The 16,592-nt window shown below is 36.4% G+C and overlaps 1 protein-coding gene across 1 annotated transcript; it reads left to right on the top strand.

Annotated features, from left to right (window-relative positions):
• On the top strand, positions 1,985-15,545 carry LOC109713054 (la-related protein 1B-like). Its single transcript, XM_020237008.1, has 6 exons — positions 1,985-2,638; positions 2,755-3,337; positions 3,428-3,593; positions 3,690-3,780; positions 11,495-11,566; positions 15,096-15,545. Exons 1-6 carry the CDS (start codon positions 2,312-2,314, stop codon positions 15,357-15,359), a joined length of 1,503 nt encoding a protein of 500 aa, XP_020092597.1. The 5' UTR covers positions 1,985-2,311; the 3' UTR covers positions 15,360-15,545.

Genomic DNA, 16,592 nt, shown 5'->3' with positions numbered 1-16,592 from the left:
GAAAAAAAAATTACAAAAAAATATTTTATTATATTAAAGAGATAGTTTTTAAAAAATATTAAAAAATAACAAAAAGCAAATGGATTAGATCGCTTATGCAGCATCTGCGGCCGATTCCTAAAGGATGAGATGATATTTAGTATCTCTTAATTTAACATCAGTAATTTTATTTTTAAAAAATTAATTTATTATAAAATAATTTATATTCAAATTTTCTAATTGGTTAAAAAAAGTATAAAATTTTGATTTTAGGTTATCTATACTTTTATACCTATATCTATTCATTATTTCTCATAAAATTTGTCACAAGTCGGTTCCTCTTTTACCCTTGCATTCTCTCCCCTACTCACTTTCTGATGCTTCGCCTTCCCACCTCTTATCTCTATTCGATGCTTCGTCTTCACACCCGTCCACTTTTCAATTAATACGTTCACATAGTTTATTGTTATCTAAACTAATCGCTTTTACAAAAACAAGTAAAATAAGATCTATTTATACTCTTTTTTCTGATACTATTTGTATTTATTGATGTCCTATGGCAAGTCAAAAAATTTAAAAATTTTTATTTTATCAATCTTCTATTTTTATAGTATTAGTCAGCCGCAATGCGTAGGTAATTTCACTAGTAATTTTATTAATTTACATAATTTTATAAAAAGTAAGTATATTCTTTAGGACAATATTTCTAGAGATAAAGACAAGAAATGAATACTACAGAAAATTAACTGAGAATTAAAATCTCTATATCCGAGTGAGGATACTTATTATAAATCAACAACATTAGCGAGTACACCTAGAGAGTAGGGTGTTCGAGCATCGTAGCTAGCTAGTTAGCTAGTGTCTCTCTTTTTTTATCTTTTAAGTCACTCTAATTAATTTTTTTTTAGCTTTTATATGATAAAATGTAGGGTACTTTGTACTATAATTTATTTTAGGATAAAAAAGTATAAATTCAAAACTTCGCATGATTATTAACTTGAGTGTCAGTAGTCAATCCATAAATAACATATTCTATATTGGCTAAATTACATTGTTACTCTTTAAACTTTTGGTGAAGTTTCATTTTACCCCCCAAACTCATAAAACAGACATCTAACACTTAAACTCTAATATTTCCGTCAGTTTTTTGTTAACGGAGCTTGACGGTAAACTAACGGAAGGGGTAACATGAATAAAACATTAGAGTTTAGGATGTTAAATGTCTATTTTAAGAGTTTGGGAGATAAACTAAAACTCTACCTAAAGTTTAAGATGTAACAGTGCAATTTACCCAAAAAAATAAATAGTAAGATGTTTTTTCTTCATGTTTTTTTTTATCGCATGTAACACAAATTTTCTAGCAACTTCCGAACAAGACTAAGGCCCGTTTGGTATTGAAGCTCTTTTAAGATTCCGTTGTCCAGTGAGAAAATATCATATTTATTTTCGTACCTAATATCGCGTTCTGCATATAGCCCTACTAAAAAACATAGAAGCATATTCCTCTATGCTTTCATCCCAAATCTATTTTACTTTTTACCGTTATATAGAGCTGAATACCAAATTGGCCCAATAATAATAGATAAAATGGAGGAGAGAGAAAATATATAAGGCGATACTACATACGAACATAAAAATAATATTTTTCTATCACACTCTGTTTTCGTTTGAAATTGTGTGAAAATTATGTTATATTTATTTTCGTATGCAATAGTGTGTTCCGCATACGTGTCATGGCATATTTTTTGTAATTCTATCATATAATACAGTTTGAATTTTAATTTTAAATTAATATTTTTTTCGCTGCACGCAGTGTAATTTTTCAGCAATTCCAAACAAAGTCTAATAGCTAGAATGAAAAGACATGTGTCGTACATAGCAGGAATCTTCCAAGAAAACCGAGGTGATCTTCGTTCCAAAAGAGAGAAGAAGAAAAAAAAAAGAAAAAGGAAAAAAAAATAAAAAGGAAAATATCCCAGAAACAGCAGGGTCTTCTTTGTCTATTAAGCTCCTCAATTGGAAGAGAGAGAGAGAGAAAAAACGAAGAGAGAGAAACAAGAGAGAGAGAGAGAGAGAGAGAGAGAGAGAGAGAAAGCGCCCTCGCCGTGCTCTCCCTCCCGTTGGATCATCAGATCCCCTCCGCCTCCGCATCCGCATTACTGGTGATTTTGCACAAAGCCCCCTCGTATTTACTTTTATTACCGATCCCTCCATTTTATAGGGGCCTCTCCGATACACCACCTCCCCTACACCCTCCCTCCGCGGCACCGCCGCCGCCTCCCTCCGATCGGGAGCCCTAGCCCTAACCCTAACCCTAGCACCCCTCGCCTCCATGTCCGCCGCCCCCGCCTCCTCGCCGCCGCAGGACGCGGCGATCCCCGCGCCGCACGCGTCCGATCGCGCGGCTCCGGCTCCCGCGGCGGAGAGCGCCGGCGATCCCGCTCGGAGGCCGACGTTCGACGGCGCGGAGGACGGGATCGGCGGCGCCAGGGGGCGGCGATCGGCGTGGAACATTTCGTCGAACGGGTTGAGCGAGGTGGGCGCCGTGATGGGAGCCGTCTCTTGGCCGGCGCTCTCTGAGTCCGCTAGGGCTTCTCCTAAGCTCTCCTCTTCCGATTCCCTCAAATCCCTCTCCGATGGATCGATCTCCGCTCCCCCGGTGCGAATCTAGCTATTTCTCTGTTGCATTTTAATTTTTTATACCAATTAGAGTGAAAAAGTTGTAATTTTCCATTACTTTTGATGCCCGTTTGTTGATCTATTGTGCTATTGTAGGGGCCTGCAATCACACCTCCTCCTCCTAAGCAGAACATGAATAATCCAAACCCTAGTTCTACTCCCAGTCCTGCTAGTACTTCACGCCAGAAACATAACCCTAATCACTCAAATCCGATAGGGAGGGGTGGTGGTGGTGGTGGAGGTGGAGGTGGAGGTGGAGGTGGAGGTGGAGGTGGCAATTTGGCCAATGGGGGATCCCCGCCCCCGCCACCACCGCCGCCCCATCCGCAGCCCACTATGGAAGAGGCATCGCAGCAGACGGCGAGAAACTTTCGGAATAGGAGCAATAATAGTTCGGATCATGGCCCTCGGGGGGGTGGTGGCTCCGCGATTTACCCCCACGGAGGTGTTGATAATCACCATTCCAGGGGCAATCGGAGGGGCCATAATGGTGGTGGTGGAGGGTTTGGGAACCGGCGGAATTATAGTTACAGAGATGCACAACCAATGCCGCCGCCTCACCTGCAGCACGGCCCCCCGCCTCCTTTCCTGAGGCCGCCTCCACCTCCGCCACCTCCGCCACCCTTTATGGGCTTTCCTCCACAAGTCCGGTCTTTTATCAGCCCGATGGGCTTTCCTGGTAAGCTAGACAGGTTAACTCTTATCTTTTAGTTCTTTCTCATCCCTAGGAATAGATTTGATTTTTTATGCTTGTTGGTCTGCATGTCAGAAATTCATTCTCCTATGTATTATATCCCACCATACCCGCCGTTTGAGTCGTATAAAAACATCGGTTATGTTGCTCATCAAGTGCCACCGGTCATGGGCCCTACGGTGGTTGTTACCCCAGAAGATCATCAGCATGCTTTAATGAAGCAAATAGAATACTATTTTAGGTATTGATGCGTGTGAATTTTTGAATAAATTGAGTTTTGACATATATTTATTTTGTTTTGTTTCTGAAGATTATTTGTTCCTTTTTGTTTTTGCAGTTCTGAGAATTTGTGTAGAGACTTATACTTGCGGCAAAAAATGGATGATCACGGATGGGTTCCCATCTCTCTTATTGCTAACTTCAATCGAGTGAGTTTCTTTCTGTTTATAATTGCTGCTTCAGTGTTGGACCACTATGTTTCTATGTCTTAGTAATTCTGAAGTTGGATTCTTACCTACATTATATGTTCATTTTCTTCCAGAAGATATAATTGATAGGCTATCTATCGCTGACTTCTTGTGGAAAGAGGATAATTTAAAGCTCTCTCTTGGACACAAAGCTGATAAAATGATATTTTCCGATATTTTCATATAATATTATATCATCTCTTCAGATGAAATTTCTGTTGTGGTGACCGTATATTGTGTACTTTGATTTCTGTCAGTTTATTATGTTGAACGGAGTTAACTCTCAATGTTCAGTAAGTATATTGGTTAAAACATACATTACGTACGAAGTACTTGAGTAAATTAGAAAACTAATTCTTGTTCCTGAAAAATTAACTCTAGCAATGTATTGCTTGTCATTTGATAGGAAAGTTGATATCCTCTTGTACGGGTTTCGTGCTAAGAACTTCTAACTGGATGTTGTATCTTACAATGTGTAAACTGTAAACTGGCGAGCTTAGCTCAGTTTGCTTGGAAAGAGCCTAATTGGCTACGTTAAGGTTGATTTGAATGTGGGAAAATTGATTAGAACTCGCTTCACAATATTATCGTGTTAGCTGGAGCTTGGCTTGTTAGGTTCACTTAAGAGTTATGCTTGTGGGGCATAAAGTTAGTATATTATTATTATGTACATTGCCTCTTTCCAAAAATTGCCTCTTTCCAAAAATCTTGCGTGAAATTCTAAGTTATGGTTGGCTCGTTTGATAAATGACTGATCTTGCTGCAAGCTGGAATAATTCCCAATCCAGTGAGCTCATTTACACCCTCTAGATCATATGCACTAGAATGAAATCATTCCTTTGGTTCGTAATGCTCACTACGAACTTGCAAGCATAAGAAAAAAGGATCATTTACGAATCACATATTACATTTCTTGCCAGAATGCTCCACTATTCAGTAACATCAGGTATATATATGTGCAACAGCTAATGATGTTTTCCTAGGCGTCTTAGAATGTTCATATCTCGCCACATTGATTTTGATGTTAAGAATTCATGGTTTGAGGCTTTGAGACCTATATGGGATCACAGACGAGAGAATGCAATTCTTCAGATGATAGTAATGTTGCTTTTAACTATACAGTACATCTTGATGAAAGAACTGCATTGTTCCTTTGGTCTGTAACAAAGTAACTGCTACCCTTGTAAAAAAGAACTCTGCAAGTAAGTTTTTCCTGTTAGCAAATAGTGGTGCAACATTTGTGTCGACTGCATGCAGGCTCGCTCTAACAGACAACAATGGAAGATATCCACTAGATACCAGGAAAGCTAACTGATTTTTAAAAAAATTTTATTGGTCCTTTGGTTTGTTTATTTGTTCTTTGGTTTGTTTAACTGTGAAGTAAATATTTAAACAGGTTCCTTTTTGTTTTGTTTCAGCAAGAAAAAATTTACTCAGCTAAACAACATATATTTTGCGGCTTGCCTCAATGATTTATGGTGATAATATAAAGTAGTCATGTAAACATCACAGGAATTTGCCACAGTAACTTTTGGAAGATTTGTAATAATGAACTAACAAAGGTGATTTATGTTATTTTTACTGAAGAACCAATTTATGGTTCTTGATTTCTGTTAGTTGGATATTCATGTTTGGATTTGTATTACGTTCTATTTGAATTGATGCTGATGAAACATAGTCACAGTTTTATGTGTTAGAAAAATTACAATATAGATTGTATTGACAAGCAACTCTACAAGGAATTTTTTTTCTTTGCAAAACTGAGAGTTGGAAGAGAATTTTGAAGTTTTGCAATATTAGAAGCAAGTGTTGAGAATTGATTATCTTTACACATTTAGGAAGTATATACATATTAAATCTTACACTGATTCAATCTGTCACACATTGGATAGTCATATCATAATGAAATTGTCCTCTCCAATGGTTTCATAAATAGCTAGTGTATTTTGATATGCTTTGTTCTTTCTTATAATCTTGTAGTTCTCTAACATTCTAAAATCCTGCCTTTTACACCTTGTTCAAAACTAGAGCTTGAATTTACTTAGCAGTTATTAGTTTTCAAATGTTGTTGGGTCTAAGTGACCTCATCAATGTGGAAGGGGTAAGAGGGGCTTTCTATTATTTATGCCTTGGAAGGTTATAAAACAGCCTTTTGTTTTGGCTGACAAATTGTGGGTCTTAGAATCTAGGTTGCCTTGAAAAATTCTATACATTGCTTTAAAATAATTCTTGCACATTAATATATATTTTTTGCTATATATTCGTTGACAAATTATGTGCCAGTAGTTTCCTTGGTTGTCATGAGTCTCTGGTGGCTATGCGATCAGCTATGCATGGTTATGGTCTAAGTAATTGTAATGATTAAAATTAATGCTTCCTTTCTGTGAAGGTTGTCAACAATCCAGTGAAGCCATATTTAATACTTGATAGTTCACTTGAAAAGGACAACAGTGAATTAGAGTGATAGCATGCTTAGTAACAATATTTACATTATCGTGCCTATTTTTCCACTTCCAAGTAGAGTTTACCAGGCTTTTATAATGCCTAGCTAAATGTTTGATCTGGTGTGTAAAACCATTGCTTTCGAAGTAAGTTGTATAGAGTGCCTGTTTGGCCGCGCGATCTTGCGTGTGTTGGCGGAGCGCGACCGCGTGAAAGTGCGTTTTTGAGAAATCTCCCTGAGGGGAGCTTTCTCAATAAGCCGCGTGGTGCGGCCCACGAGGGGGCCGCACAATGCGGCCAAACAGGGCCAGAGTTGGTTGAATATGATTTTTCTTGAAACTGCAACATAGCTTATTTTGATAGGATTGTATTCCAAATACAATTATGTATACAGGCCCTCTTAATAAGAAGGATTCACTTATCTTTCAAACTATGAAGTTTGAATAATAAAGAAGTTTGAATCATCTTTATTAGTAGCATATTAAGCTAAAAAATTTAACTTATGTGCAGATTTATATGTAAGACTTTTATGTCTGTTTAGAGCTTCTGATTAAGCTTCTGATTAAGACTTTCTGGCATATGATATGTTTAGGTTGGTACTATATTGAGATAGTACTTACTGGTTCTGGATTTCATTCCTGGTATATTATTTACCAGTGAGACTTCATGTTTCACCATTACTTCATCTTTCTATGTATACTGTGTGCCATTTACTTTTTTGTGTTGCATCTCAGAGTAACTACATTACCTGTTTTAGTTCTAAAACTGATTTCTTGCTTTTTGCTGATAATTTTGCTATTTAATTTTTTTTTTTTTGCACAGATGTCCTATTGATGCTCTCTGTTGAACTATATTGTGATTATTCACAACTCACAATTAATTTAGAGTTTAAACAAGTAAGAATGTTTTTTACACTTAAGTTCTTGTTCAGTGTAAGAAGACTTTTGGATTATGCACATCGAAAGATGACACTACAAACTTATATTTGAAGTCACACTCAAGGTAGCTTACGTAAATTGATAGAAATGATCAGTTTCTAGTGTTTACTTTTTCTGTTAGCTATGTGAGTGCAATTAAGTTGGATTGCTCACTATATTGTTGATTTTTTGCATTAAGCACTAGCATATGGTTTTCCTGATCAGGTACACTTCCATGTCAGTGGAGTAAATTATATCCCCTATCAGCTTCCAGCAGTACAAGCAATAAGAAACTCCAAACCTATTTAGAATGGTTTACTACAATTATTTAGTTTATTTTATGATTGTAGGAAATTACAGTTTTTGTTAATGAAGAATCCCTTATTAGTTTATAATTCATGCAATTTTTAGAATTAGTAATGAAAGATGTTTATTTGGAGCTTGAAGAAAGTGATTAAGAGACAATGAGGAAGAAGTGCATTAGCTTTTAGTGGTTCAACCTCTTATTTTTGTGCTGTTGGATGATAATTAAGTTGATATGGAGTAGGATGGGTATTTTTAGTATTTGACTAGAGTAACATATAACTGTTTGTTTTGCATATCCTATGTAGGGGATGTTGCTCTATATTTGATTTTGTTCCCAAAGATTCAGTTTGAAAGTTTCAAGTAATGATTTTCATATGGTTGCTTGGACCAGTAAATGAATTTTAGGCTTTGATAATGGTACTTTCTCTCCTATTACGCTGAACTTTTGGTGGCCACTGCAAATTTAAATTTCTCCTAGGAAGTCTATCTTTTGGTCTTATTTTTGTTCCATTTATTGAACATCTGGTGGCTGCTGTAAACACAAAGTTCTCCTACAAAGTCTATCTTTTGGTCATTTTGGTTCATTTTGGAAGGTTTGTGGCCACGTTTTACAATTTCAGCCGACCGACAAGGTTTGTTTACAAATTAGTACTCGGATGTCTTAGCTCAAAGATCCTGTTTTAGCCTTGTCTATTCTTTCTTCTAAGCTATGCCTAACCATTGTTAGTGTAGCAACCTTCTTAGAGAGCACTTCTGGGAGACTTCAACATAAATTCTGGCAGATGTCAATTAGTGTTTGAAAAGGTGCGAGACGCAAAGAGGTGCGAGGCGCTTCGGGAGCCTAGCTGCCTAGGTGCGAGGCGCAGTGCAAGGCGCGGCCTCAAGAAGGCGAGGCGTACATTTACTAAGCCTAGTTTAGTTTGATATTCTATATAAAAAAATCCAAAATAACCATACAAAATTAAAATAATCATCAAAAAGTAAAAACACACATGCATATAGGTTCTCAAATTTAAGACATATATATATATATATATATATATATATATATATATATATATATATATATATATATATATTTCAAGTTTTCAACTTTCAACTTTCAACTTAAAACTTAAAAGTGATTGTGGTGCCAATACTCTCATTTGGTCGTTCTTCAAGCATCATTCTCATCCTCATCGCTTGCATTGCACCGCTGCTGCTTGTTTTCTTGCTGCCGCTGCTGCTTCCTGCTTGCTACTGCTGCTGCTGGTCTCTGCTGCTTGCTTCTGCTGCTGTTGGTGCACGGTGCGACAAAGGCAGGATGTGGAGAACACGAGAGGGGAGAGGAGGGGGCGAGCAGCTGTTTTTTTTTTTTTTTTTTTTTTTTTTTCTGGTTTTGTTGGGTTATTTTAGGATTTCTTTAAGTATCTTAACAGGTTTAAGTATAAGAATCAAATTCAGAACCCGACAAACTGAAAACTTAAACCCAAAATCCTTCTAACTTAATCCAATTGGTTTTTTTTTTTTGGTTTTTTTGGGTTATTTTAGGATTTCTTTTAGTATCTTAACCGGTTTAGATATAAGAATCAAATTTAGAACCCGAGAACCCAAAAACTTAAACTCAAAATCCTTCTAAACTTAAATATTGCAAAGCGCCCTTGAATCGCGCACCTCAACAATAGTGCTGGGCCTACTATTGCTGAGGTGCTGAGGCGCGTGCCTCGCTCCTAGGCGCTGAGGCACGCGCCTGTTCAAACAATGATGTCAATAGGTTTTCAAGCACATTATATTTGCTTGTTGGCTACTTGAAAGGTTCAGACTTTTCTTTTATATTCATTTCACTCTTTTGAAATTTGTAAAGAACCAAGAACTATGATCCTTTCACAAGGTTCTAGAAATATTATAAAATACGACATATATTAATAGGAAGGGTAAACTTCATAATGGGATCGTGCAGTTAACATAAATTTTGGTAGATATCTTATATTGGTTTGCTGGCTACTTGAAATGTTAAGACTTTTCTTTTGTATTCATTTCACTCTTTTGAAATTTGTAAAGAACCAAGAATTATTATCCTTTCACCAGTTCTTGTAATATCATAAAATATGACATATATTAATATGAAGGGTAAACTTCGAAGTGGGGCCTTGCTGTTGCTTCATTGTGCTGTTGTTTCGTTTGTAGTTTTGTACCACTTATGTGTTCCCATTTTCAGTAAAGTTTATCCGTCAACTTAGTAAGCATTTAGTTGTGTACCGCATGTGCACTTTTTAAAATCCCCCAACAACCCTAATCTAGAAGAAGAAGAGTGGCTGGAGGGCATCAATGGATTTTAATTGGACTCAAAAATTGATCTGAACCCTTGAGCTACATAATGATGGAGGAAGAAGAGGATGGAGAACCTGATCTGTATCCTTTTGCGATATAAACGTAGAGGCGGAGGAGCAGAGCGGAGAATGGAGAGGACGGAGTTGTTTTTGGGTTGGGGGCGGGGGGGGAGGTTGGGTTGCCGAGGGGGTTTAGTGAATCAAAACTTGATCTAAATCCTTTAGCTTATATAAGGATAGGTGGTTTTAATGGGCGCAAGTGCAGTGTGTGTTCTGAATTGTAGCAGAGTTGTTGGTTTCCGTAAGGAAAATGGAAACACTGATCTAAGTAGTCCTAAGTGACACAAATGAACTACAGTGCCGTTTCAAGTTTACCTTACTATGAACTCATCATGGCATTACTTTCATTTGCCTCCATGCAAGTTTAGTGACCTGGGCTAGTTGGTCAATTCTCTTGATAGCCAGACTGTTGCAGCCATGCAGATATCTCTCTTATTCCTCAGGTCCTTGAATGTTGAACCATCTTATTATTTGAAAACCAGCTTGTTTATATTTGGTTCTCGTTGAAGTTTTCTTGTGCTCCATTACTGATTAACTATCCTTTTTCTAGATAAGACGTACAGCTAACAGCTAGAATAATATAATTTTGTTGGATGTCATGATGTGAAGTACAAATCTGTGAAACCTATTAGGTTGCTTAAATTGTCATTCTGTTCGATCAAAGATGCTTATTTTATGTCTCATACAAGTGGAATTAGGCTAGTACACTTGACATTACTTTTTTGTTTGCTTTTTTGGTTCTTCTGCGCTTTGCATATACAGTAGCTCCCTTCATGGGAACTTGCCATTTTGCCCAATCATGTCAGTTTTTCCAAGTCTTGGGGTACCTTTTGGTTTGTTTTCAGGTTGAATGGAATTTAAACTTGAGGTATTCCCTCCCGGTGCCTTGGTTCCTGGCTAACCCCTCTTTAGCCCTTTGCTAATGAGTTCAGCACTGTTATGTGTGCAGTTTAATTTTGCTTCTAGTCAAAGGGTGATTTCTAGTGAGACAAGTGTCCGCGGAGAGTCAGTCCTAGGTAGATTCTTGTGATGCGGATAGCCTATTGTATGGTTATATATAGGCTCTACTATGTGCCATGGTGGTTGTCTCTTGAGATAAATAGCGCAATTACCTGGAGGTTTTCCAGGTGTTTGTGTGTGAGAGGGATTTCTTTAAGAGGCTTACACTATTGAGAGTGGAGCTAATACTATTCTCTATGCTATTCTTCACAATTAATCTCCTTCTCCATATTGTTGTTTGCTTTTTCTTTGTGTGTTTCATGATGTTCTGGTAAAATTTGGTACTTCCGTGGGAAAAACCCCATCTAGAACTGACTTCTAAAGGGTTGACTACTGTTTATATAGATTAGCTTAGTCCTTTCATCCGATTTTTCTGATTTGCTAATTGTTCTTTCAGTTGTAAGAATTAAATGGCAAAGTTGTGTGGGCTTTATGAAACTTATGATGGTGATTTCTAACCTTTTCTCTTTAACATTGTCATACTTTCCTGTGATGTGTTGCTTTTTCTAATATGTATTACTATAGCATTTTTCTCCTCTATCTTAATTTAGTTACTGTTGTATCTATATTTTATGATTGCACTTGAATATCTTTATCTAATAAACTTTATAAAGCACTTGTTTCCTTTATTATGATGTGCAGGTCAAGCAATTAGCAACCAATCTGTCATACATACTGGATACCATAAGAGGCTCAGATATTCTGGAAGTAGAGGTAATTGGAGTACGAAGACTTCTTGTGATATTTTTCTATAGTGTCTTACAGATGAACAGTTTTTCAACTAATTTGCTTTAGCCATCTAATGTGGAATTACTTTATAAACAGCCTACTTGGCTTGGTTAGAGTTTTTGCAGAAGTGCTGTTTGATTAGAACTATTCAAAGAAACCGTAATAGCTTTTCCAGCAAAATCTCCTCAACAACTCTCTCTGCTATAAAAACAAAAGCTTCAAAAGGGAGCTTTAATTTAAGTTTTCCATCACCTCAAAAGCTTTATACTTGTATTTAGCCTACTACTTTTTGGAAGCTTCTGCATACTGGAGTGAGAAATTATCCAGGAGCGAGACCAAACGGGCACTAAGGCTTTGATTTATTCCGGTGATCAAATTGTCACTACAATACTCCTATTTTTATTGTTTCACATATACAGGGGCAGAGCTAGAAAATCTCTTTAGTAGGGGAAAACTAGAAGTCAGATAAAATAAAAGAGTTACTAACAAACCAGACCATGAATATTCAATCTGAATCATGTTTGTTATATATATATATATAGAATTATGCTACTATACTATCGATAGTACCAAGCGCTTGGTGCTATCGAGTTTTCGGCCATTGGATAAAGCGATGTGCGTTAAGATGATAGTAGTCCCTAGGGTTGAGTGGATGGTTGGTTGAATAGTGTAATCTAATGGATGGAAATGATCAAAGGGTAGATCTAACAGCAGAAAATTTGATAGTATCAAGAGCTTGGTACTATCGATAGTATAGTAGCCGGACTCTCTCTCTCTCTCTCTCTCTTTATATATATATATATATATATATATATATATATATATATAGTTGAGCTGGAATGCTATCGGTAGCAAACCGGCTCCGTTGCCACCCATTTGTTTTCGATGATGGAGCCTTTAAATTGACAATCGGCACCGTTGAACATAATCTATATCACTTGAAGTATCTAGAAACCAAATTTCAAATCTTTTCGACATTATTGACCTATTGATCAAAGGGTTTCAAAATTTGTAATTTTAATGGTAGATATGAGACGTTTTCTCGTTTAACGGTGTAAAGCTATCCAAATCAATTGAATTTTGGTTAGAAAATTCTTTAAACTATTTAGAATAAGATCTATACTCTCGATCTTAATTACAAAATTCCTATCATCACCTTTTAGAGGATATTCATTTTCAGCCGTTCATTTTTACGCCCACTTGATGGACAAGAGAACAATATCAGAAAAGTATAAAATTTGATTTCTAGATACTTCAAGTGATATAGATCATATTCAACGGTGTCGATCATCGATTTGGAGGCTCCATCATTAAAAACAAATGGGTGGCAACGGAGTCCATTTGCTACCGATAGTATTCTAGCTCAACTCTATATATATATATATATATTTAAATATAATTGAGCTTCTATACTTTTAAAAGTATCAAGTTATTGGTACTTATAGATTTTTAGCCATTGAAATAAGAGATATGCGGTTAAGATGATGTGAGCCCCGTAGGGTTGAGTGGGTAGTTGGTTGAATAGTATAATCTAATGGTTGAAAATGATCAGAAGAGTAGATCTAACGGTAAAAAACTTACAAGCACCAAGTGCTTGGTGCTTTTACAAGTATCATAGCTGCACTCTCTATAAATATAAATAATTAGGCTGAAATGCTTCTTATAGTATACGAAGTCATTGGTGCTATTTCGGCTTTTGTTTGAAAGGACGTGTGGCTATGATGTTAGTAATTCCCTGGGATTAAGTTAGTGGTTTGATTGAATAGCATAATCTAACGAATAAAATGATCAAAGTGATAAATTTAACGGCGAAAAATTTAGTAGCACCAAACGCTTGGTGGTATTAGAAGCATCCTATTTAGACTATATATATATATATATATATATATATATATATATATATATAGAATTGAGCTAGAATACTTTTAAAAGTATCACCCCATTGGTGCTTTTAGATTTCTAACCCTTGGATCTACTTCTTGATTACTAACAGCCATTGGATCAAACACTATTCCATCTACCACCACCTACCACCATCATCACAACCTTACATTCCTCCATCCAATGGTTAAAAACTCAAAAGCACCACCTCATTGGTGCTTTTGAGAGTATTCTAGCTCAACTATATATATATAGTGTAGAGCTATTATGCTATCAGAAGGATAGAGAATCTGGTACTTTCAACTTTTTGACAATTGGATCAAAAATTACACGGTTGGGATGATTGCAGTCCCCCCAGGGTTGTGTAGTACCCCTAGGGTTGAGTGGCCCCATAGGTTAATAGTATTAATTCAAAGGCTATAAATGATTAAAGGAGTTGATCTAAGGGCCAAAAAATCGGAAGCACCGGATCCTCTATACTTCCGATAGCATAGTAGCTCTACTCTCTCTCTCTCTCTCTCTCTCTCTCTCTTTATATATATATATATATATATAGTTGAGCTGGAATGCTATCGGTAGCAAACCGGCTCCGTTGCCACCCATTTGTTTTCGATGATGGAGCCTTTAAATTGACAATCGGCACCGTTGAACATAATCTATATCACTTGAAGTATCTAGAAACCAAATTTCAAATCTTTTCGACATTATTGACCTATTGATCAAAGGGTTTCAAAATTTGTAATTTTAATGGTAGATATGAGACGTTTTCTCGTTTAACGGTGTAAAGCTATCCAAATCAATTGAATTTTGGTTAGAAAATTCTTTAAACTATTTAGAATAAGATCTATACTCTCGATCTTAATTACAAAATTCCTATCATCACCTTTTAGAGGATATTCATTTTCAGTCGTTCATTTTTACGCCCACTTGATGGACAAGAGAACAATATCAGAAAAGTATAAAATTTGATTTCTAGATACTTCAAGTGATATAGATCATATTCAACGGTGTCGATCATCGATTTGGAGGCTCCATCATTAAAAACAAATGGGTGGCAACGGAGTCCATTTGCTACCGATAGTATTCTAGCTCAACTCTATATATATATATATATAATCTTCTTCTATTAATTTAAAATTTTGATAATTTAGCAACTTTATTCTCAAAGTAAGATGAGTACTTCTGATTGACTCTTCTGTTCCAGTTTATTAGTATATCCTTTTGTTGGTTCAGACGGAAGAAAGATGTACATTTTTTTTAAAAAAAAGAAAAAAATCTAAGCAGGGGGCCATGATAGTAATATATGTATAGGTATAAAAGAAATTTCAATAACTAACCAAGGGCACATGCCCCTGCTTCCTCCCCTTACATCCATATAATAATTTGAGCAATGCTACCTCTACACCTACTTTATTGGTATAAATTTTACACCCTAGCCTTTCAAAGCCCAAGATACACTCACTTGTCTTATTATTTTCTTTTTCTCTAAATACTAAAAGCCCAAAAGGGGTTTTTTGATGAAGTCTAAGAGGTATATATATATATCCTATAATAGGTGTACAGGTAGCTTTTTTCTAATAATTTTGGGCTTCATTATGTTTTTCTGCTACCGTAATATTGTTCTCTCATGCAGGGTGAGAAAATAAGGAGGCGAAACGATTGGATGAATTGGATACTACCGCCATCATCAAATCCTTATGGTTCTACTTCGCGGTCTCAGTCTCCGACGCCATCGAATTATGACCTTGCTGGACACTTGCAAAGTGTTGGTCTGGAAGAGGGGGCTCGGAACGCAAGCAGCTCAACAAACCAAGTTCAAGTTCTTACTGGTGTATCTTCAAGAGGATCGACACATAGGACCATAAGCAGTGGGCCGCATGTTGGTGAGTCGAATTGAGCGGAAAGTGGCGATGCGACTGAGTCTAAAGATCAGATTGGAAAATGGGGATAAGCTTAAGATAGAAGCTGTTATTGCCCAGGCCGACTTCCGGAGGGAGGGAGGACTTTGTGGGAAAGTCTTTGCCTTTCTTAGATTCAAAAAGTTAGTCCTCAATAGAAGCCAAAAAAAAAAAAAAAAAAAAAAAAAAAAACAAAAGACAAAAAAAACCAAAAAAAAACCAAAAAAACCAAAAAAAAGAAAAGAAAAAAGGAAAAAAAAAGGAAAAAGAAAAAGAAAAAGAAAACAAAGAAAACCAGAAAAAAATTAATGTAAAGCCTGTTAAATGGTAATATTTAGGATTTCTTCTTTCCTTTTTTTTTTGGTTTTTGACCTGAGTTGTATAGATTTGTTTCTTATGGGAGGGATGGTACTTTGATGATCGGTATGTTGTCGATATGTTTTTCCAAGTCTTTTTTGAGGTGCTTCTGGACTTGCTCCTAAGCATTTTTGGTCACACACTGCAATTTTTTTTGTTTCTTTTGTGGGAGGAACTTAAAACGAGCTATTCTCATGCTCCGAGAGCTTGGTTAAGAGGGATGCGAGATTGGGCCTGGACTATACTCTAGTGCTATGCTGCCCTCAAGATCTTACATTGGACTTTTATATATATATATATATATATATATATATATATACACAAATTCTTCAATTTTCAGTGGAGATAATTGCTTCATCCTGAGTCCCGTTTTCGTGCATCTTCCTTCCAATCTTGCTGTGATCTTTACACAACGAGCCTTTACTTGTTTGGTGATGTGCATTGTTAGTATATTTGTTACTGAATCCTACCAATATTTTCAATCTATTCTAGGCTGTGTAGAGCCTTGTGTAGGTTGGAAATTTCTTTTGCATAATTGCTATTTTATGTGGAGCTGTTTGTGGGAACATGAATGGCATTTAGGGGCTGTTTGGTTCGCCGCAGCTGCATGCAAATACAAATTCATCGTTTGGTTTCATGCGTTGGAATCTAATTATTGCAGTTGGAACTGAACGTGTTGGAATCTAATTATTGCAGTTGGAACTGAACGAAAAGGCTCAAATGCAGCCGTTAGAATTGTATCCAAATTGGTCGCAATTCCAATTGTAATAGTTGGAGAGAGTAACATTAAAGAAAGATAAGCTTACTTTGCCAAATAGAAAATAATTTTTTTTTTGCTATGTGGGAGGTAATCTCACCCTCCTATTAATAAAACT

The sequence above is a fragment of the Ananas comosus genome, linkage group 7 (assembly GCF_001540865.1).
Source record: "Ananas comosus cultivar F153 linkage group 7, ASM154086v1, whole genome shotgun sequence".
NCBI lineage: Eukaryota > Viridiplantae > Streptophyta > Magnoliopsida > Poales > Bromeliaceae > Ananas > Ananas comosus.
This window is presented reverse-complemented; position numbering and strand designations above follow the sequence as displayed.

What these genes read in the sequence shown, in the direction of transcription:
- LOC109713054 (XM_020237008.1), top strand. Translation starts at nt 2,312, where the DNA reads ATGTCCGCCGCCCCCGCCTCCTCGCCGCCGCAGGACGCGGCGATCCCC. An exon ending in TTATTGCTAACTTCAATCGA is followed by an intron (nt 3,781 to 11,494) that starts GTGAGTTTCTTT and finishes TATGATGTGCAG; the next exon opens with GTCAAGCAATTAGCAACCAA. An exon ending in CAGATATTCTGGAAGTAGAG is followed by an intron (nt 11,567 to 15,095) that starts GTAATTGGAGTA and finishes TCTCTCATGCAG; the next exon opens with GGTGAGAAAATAAGGAGGCG.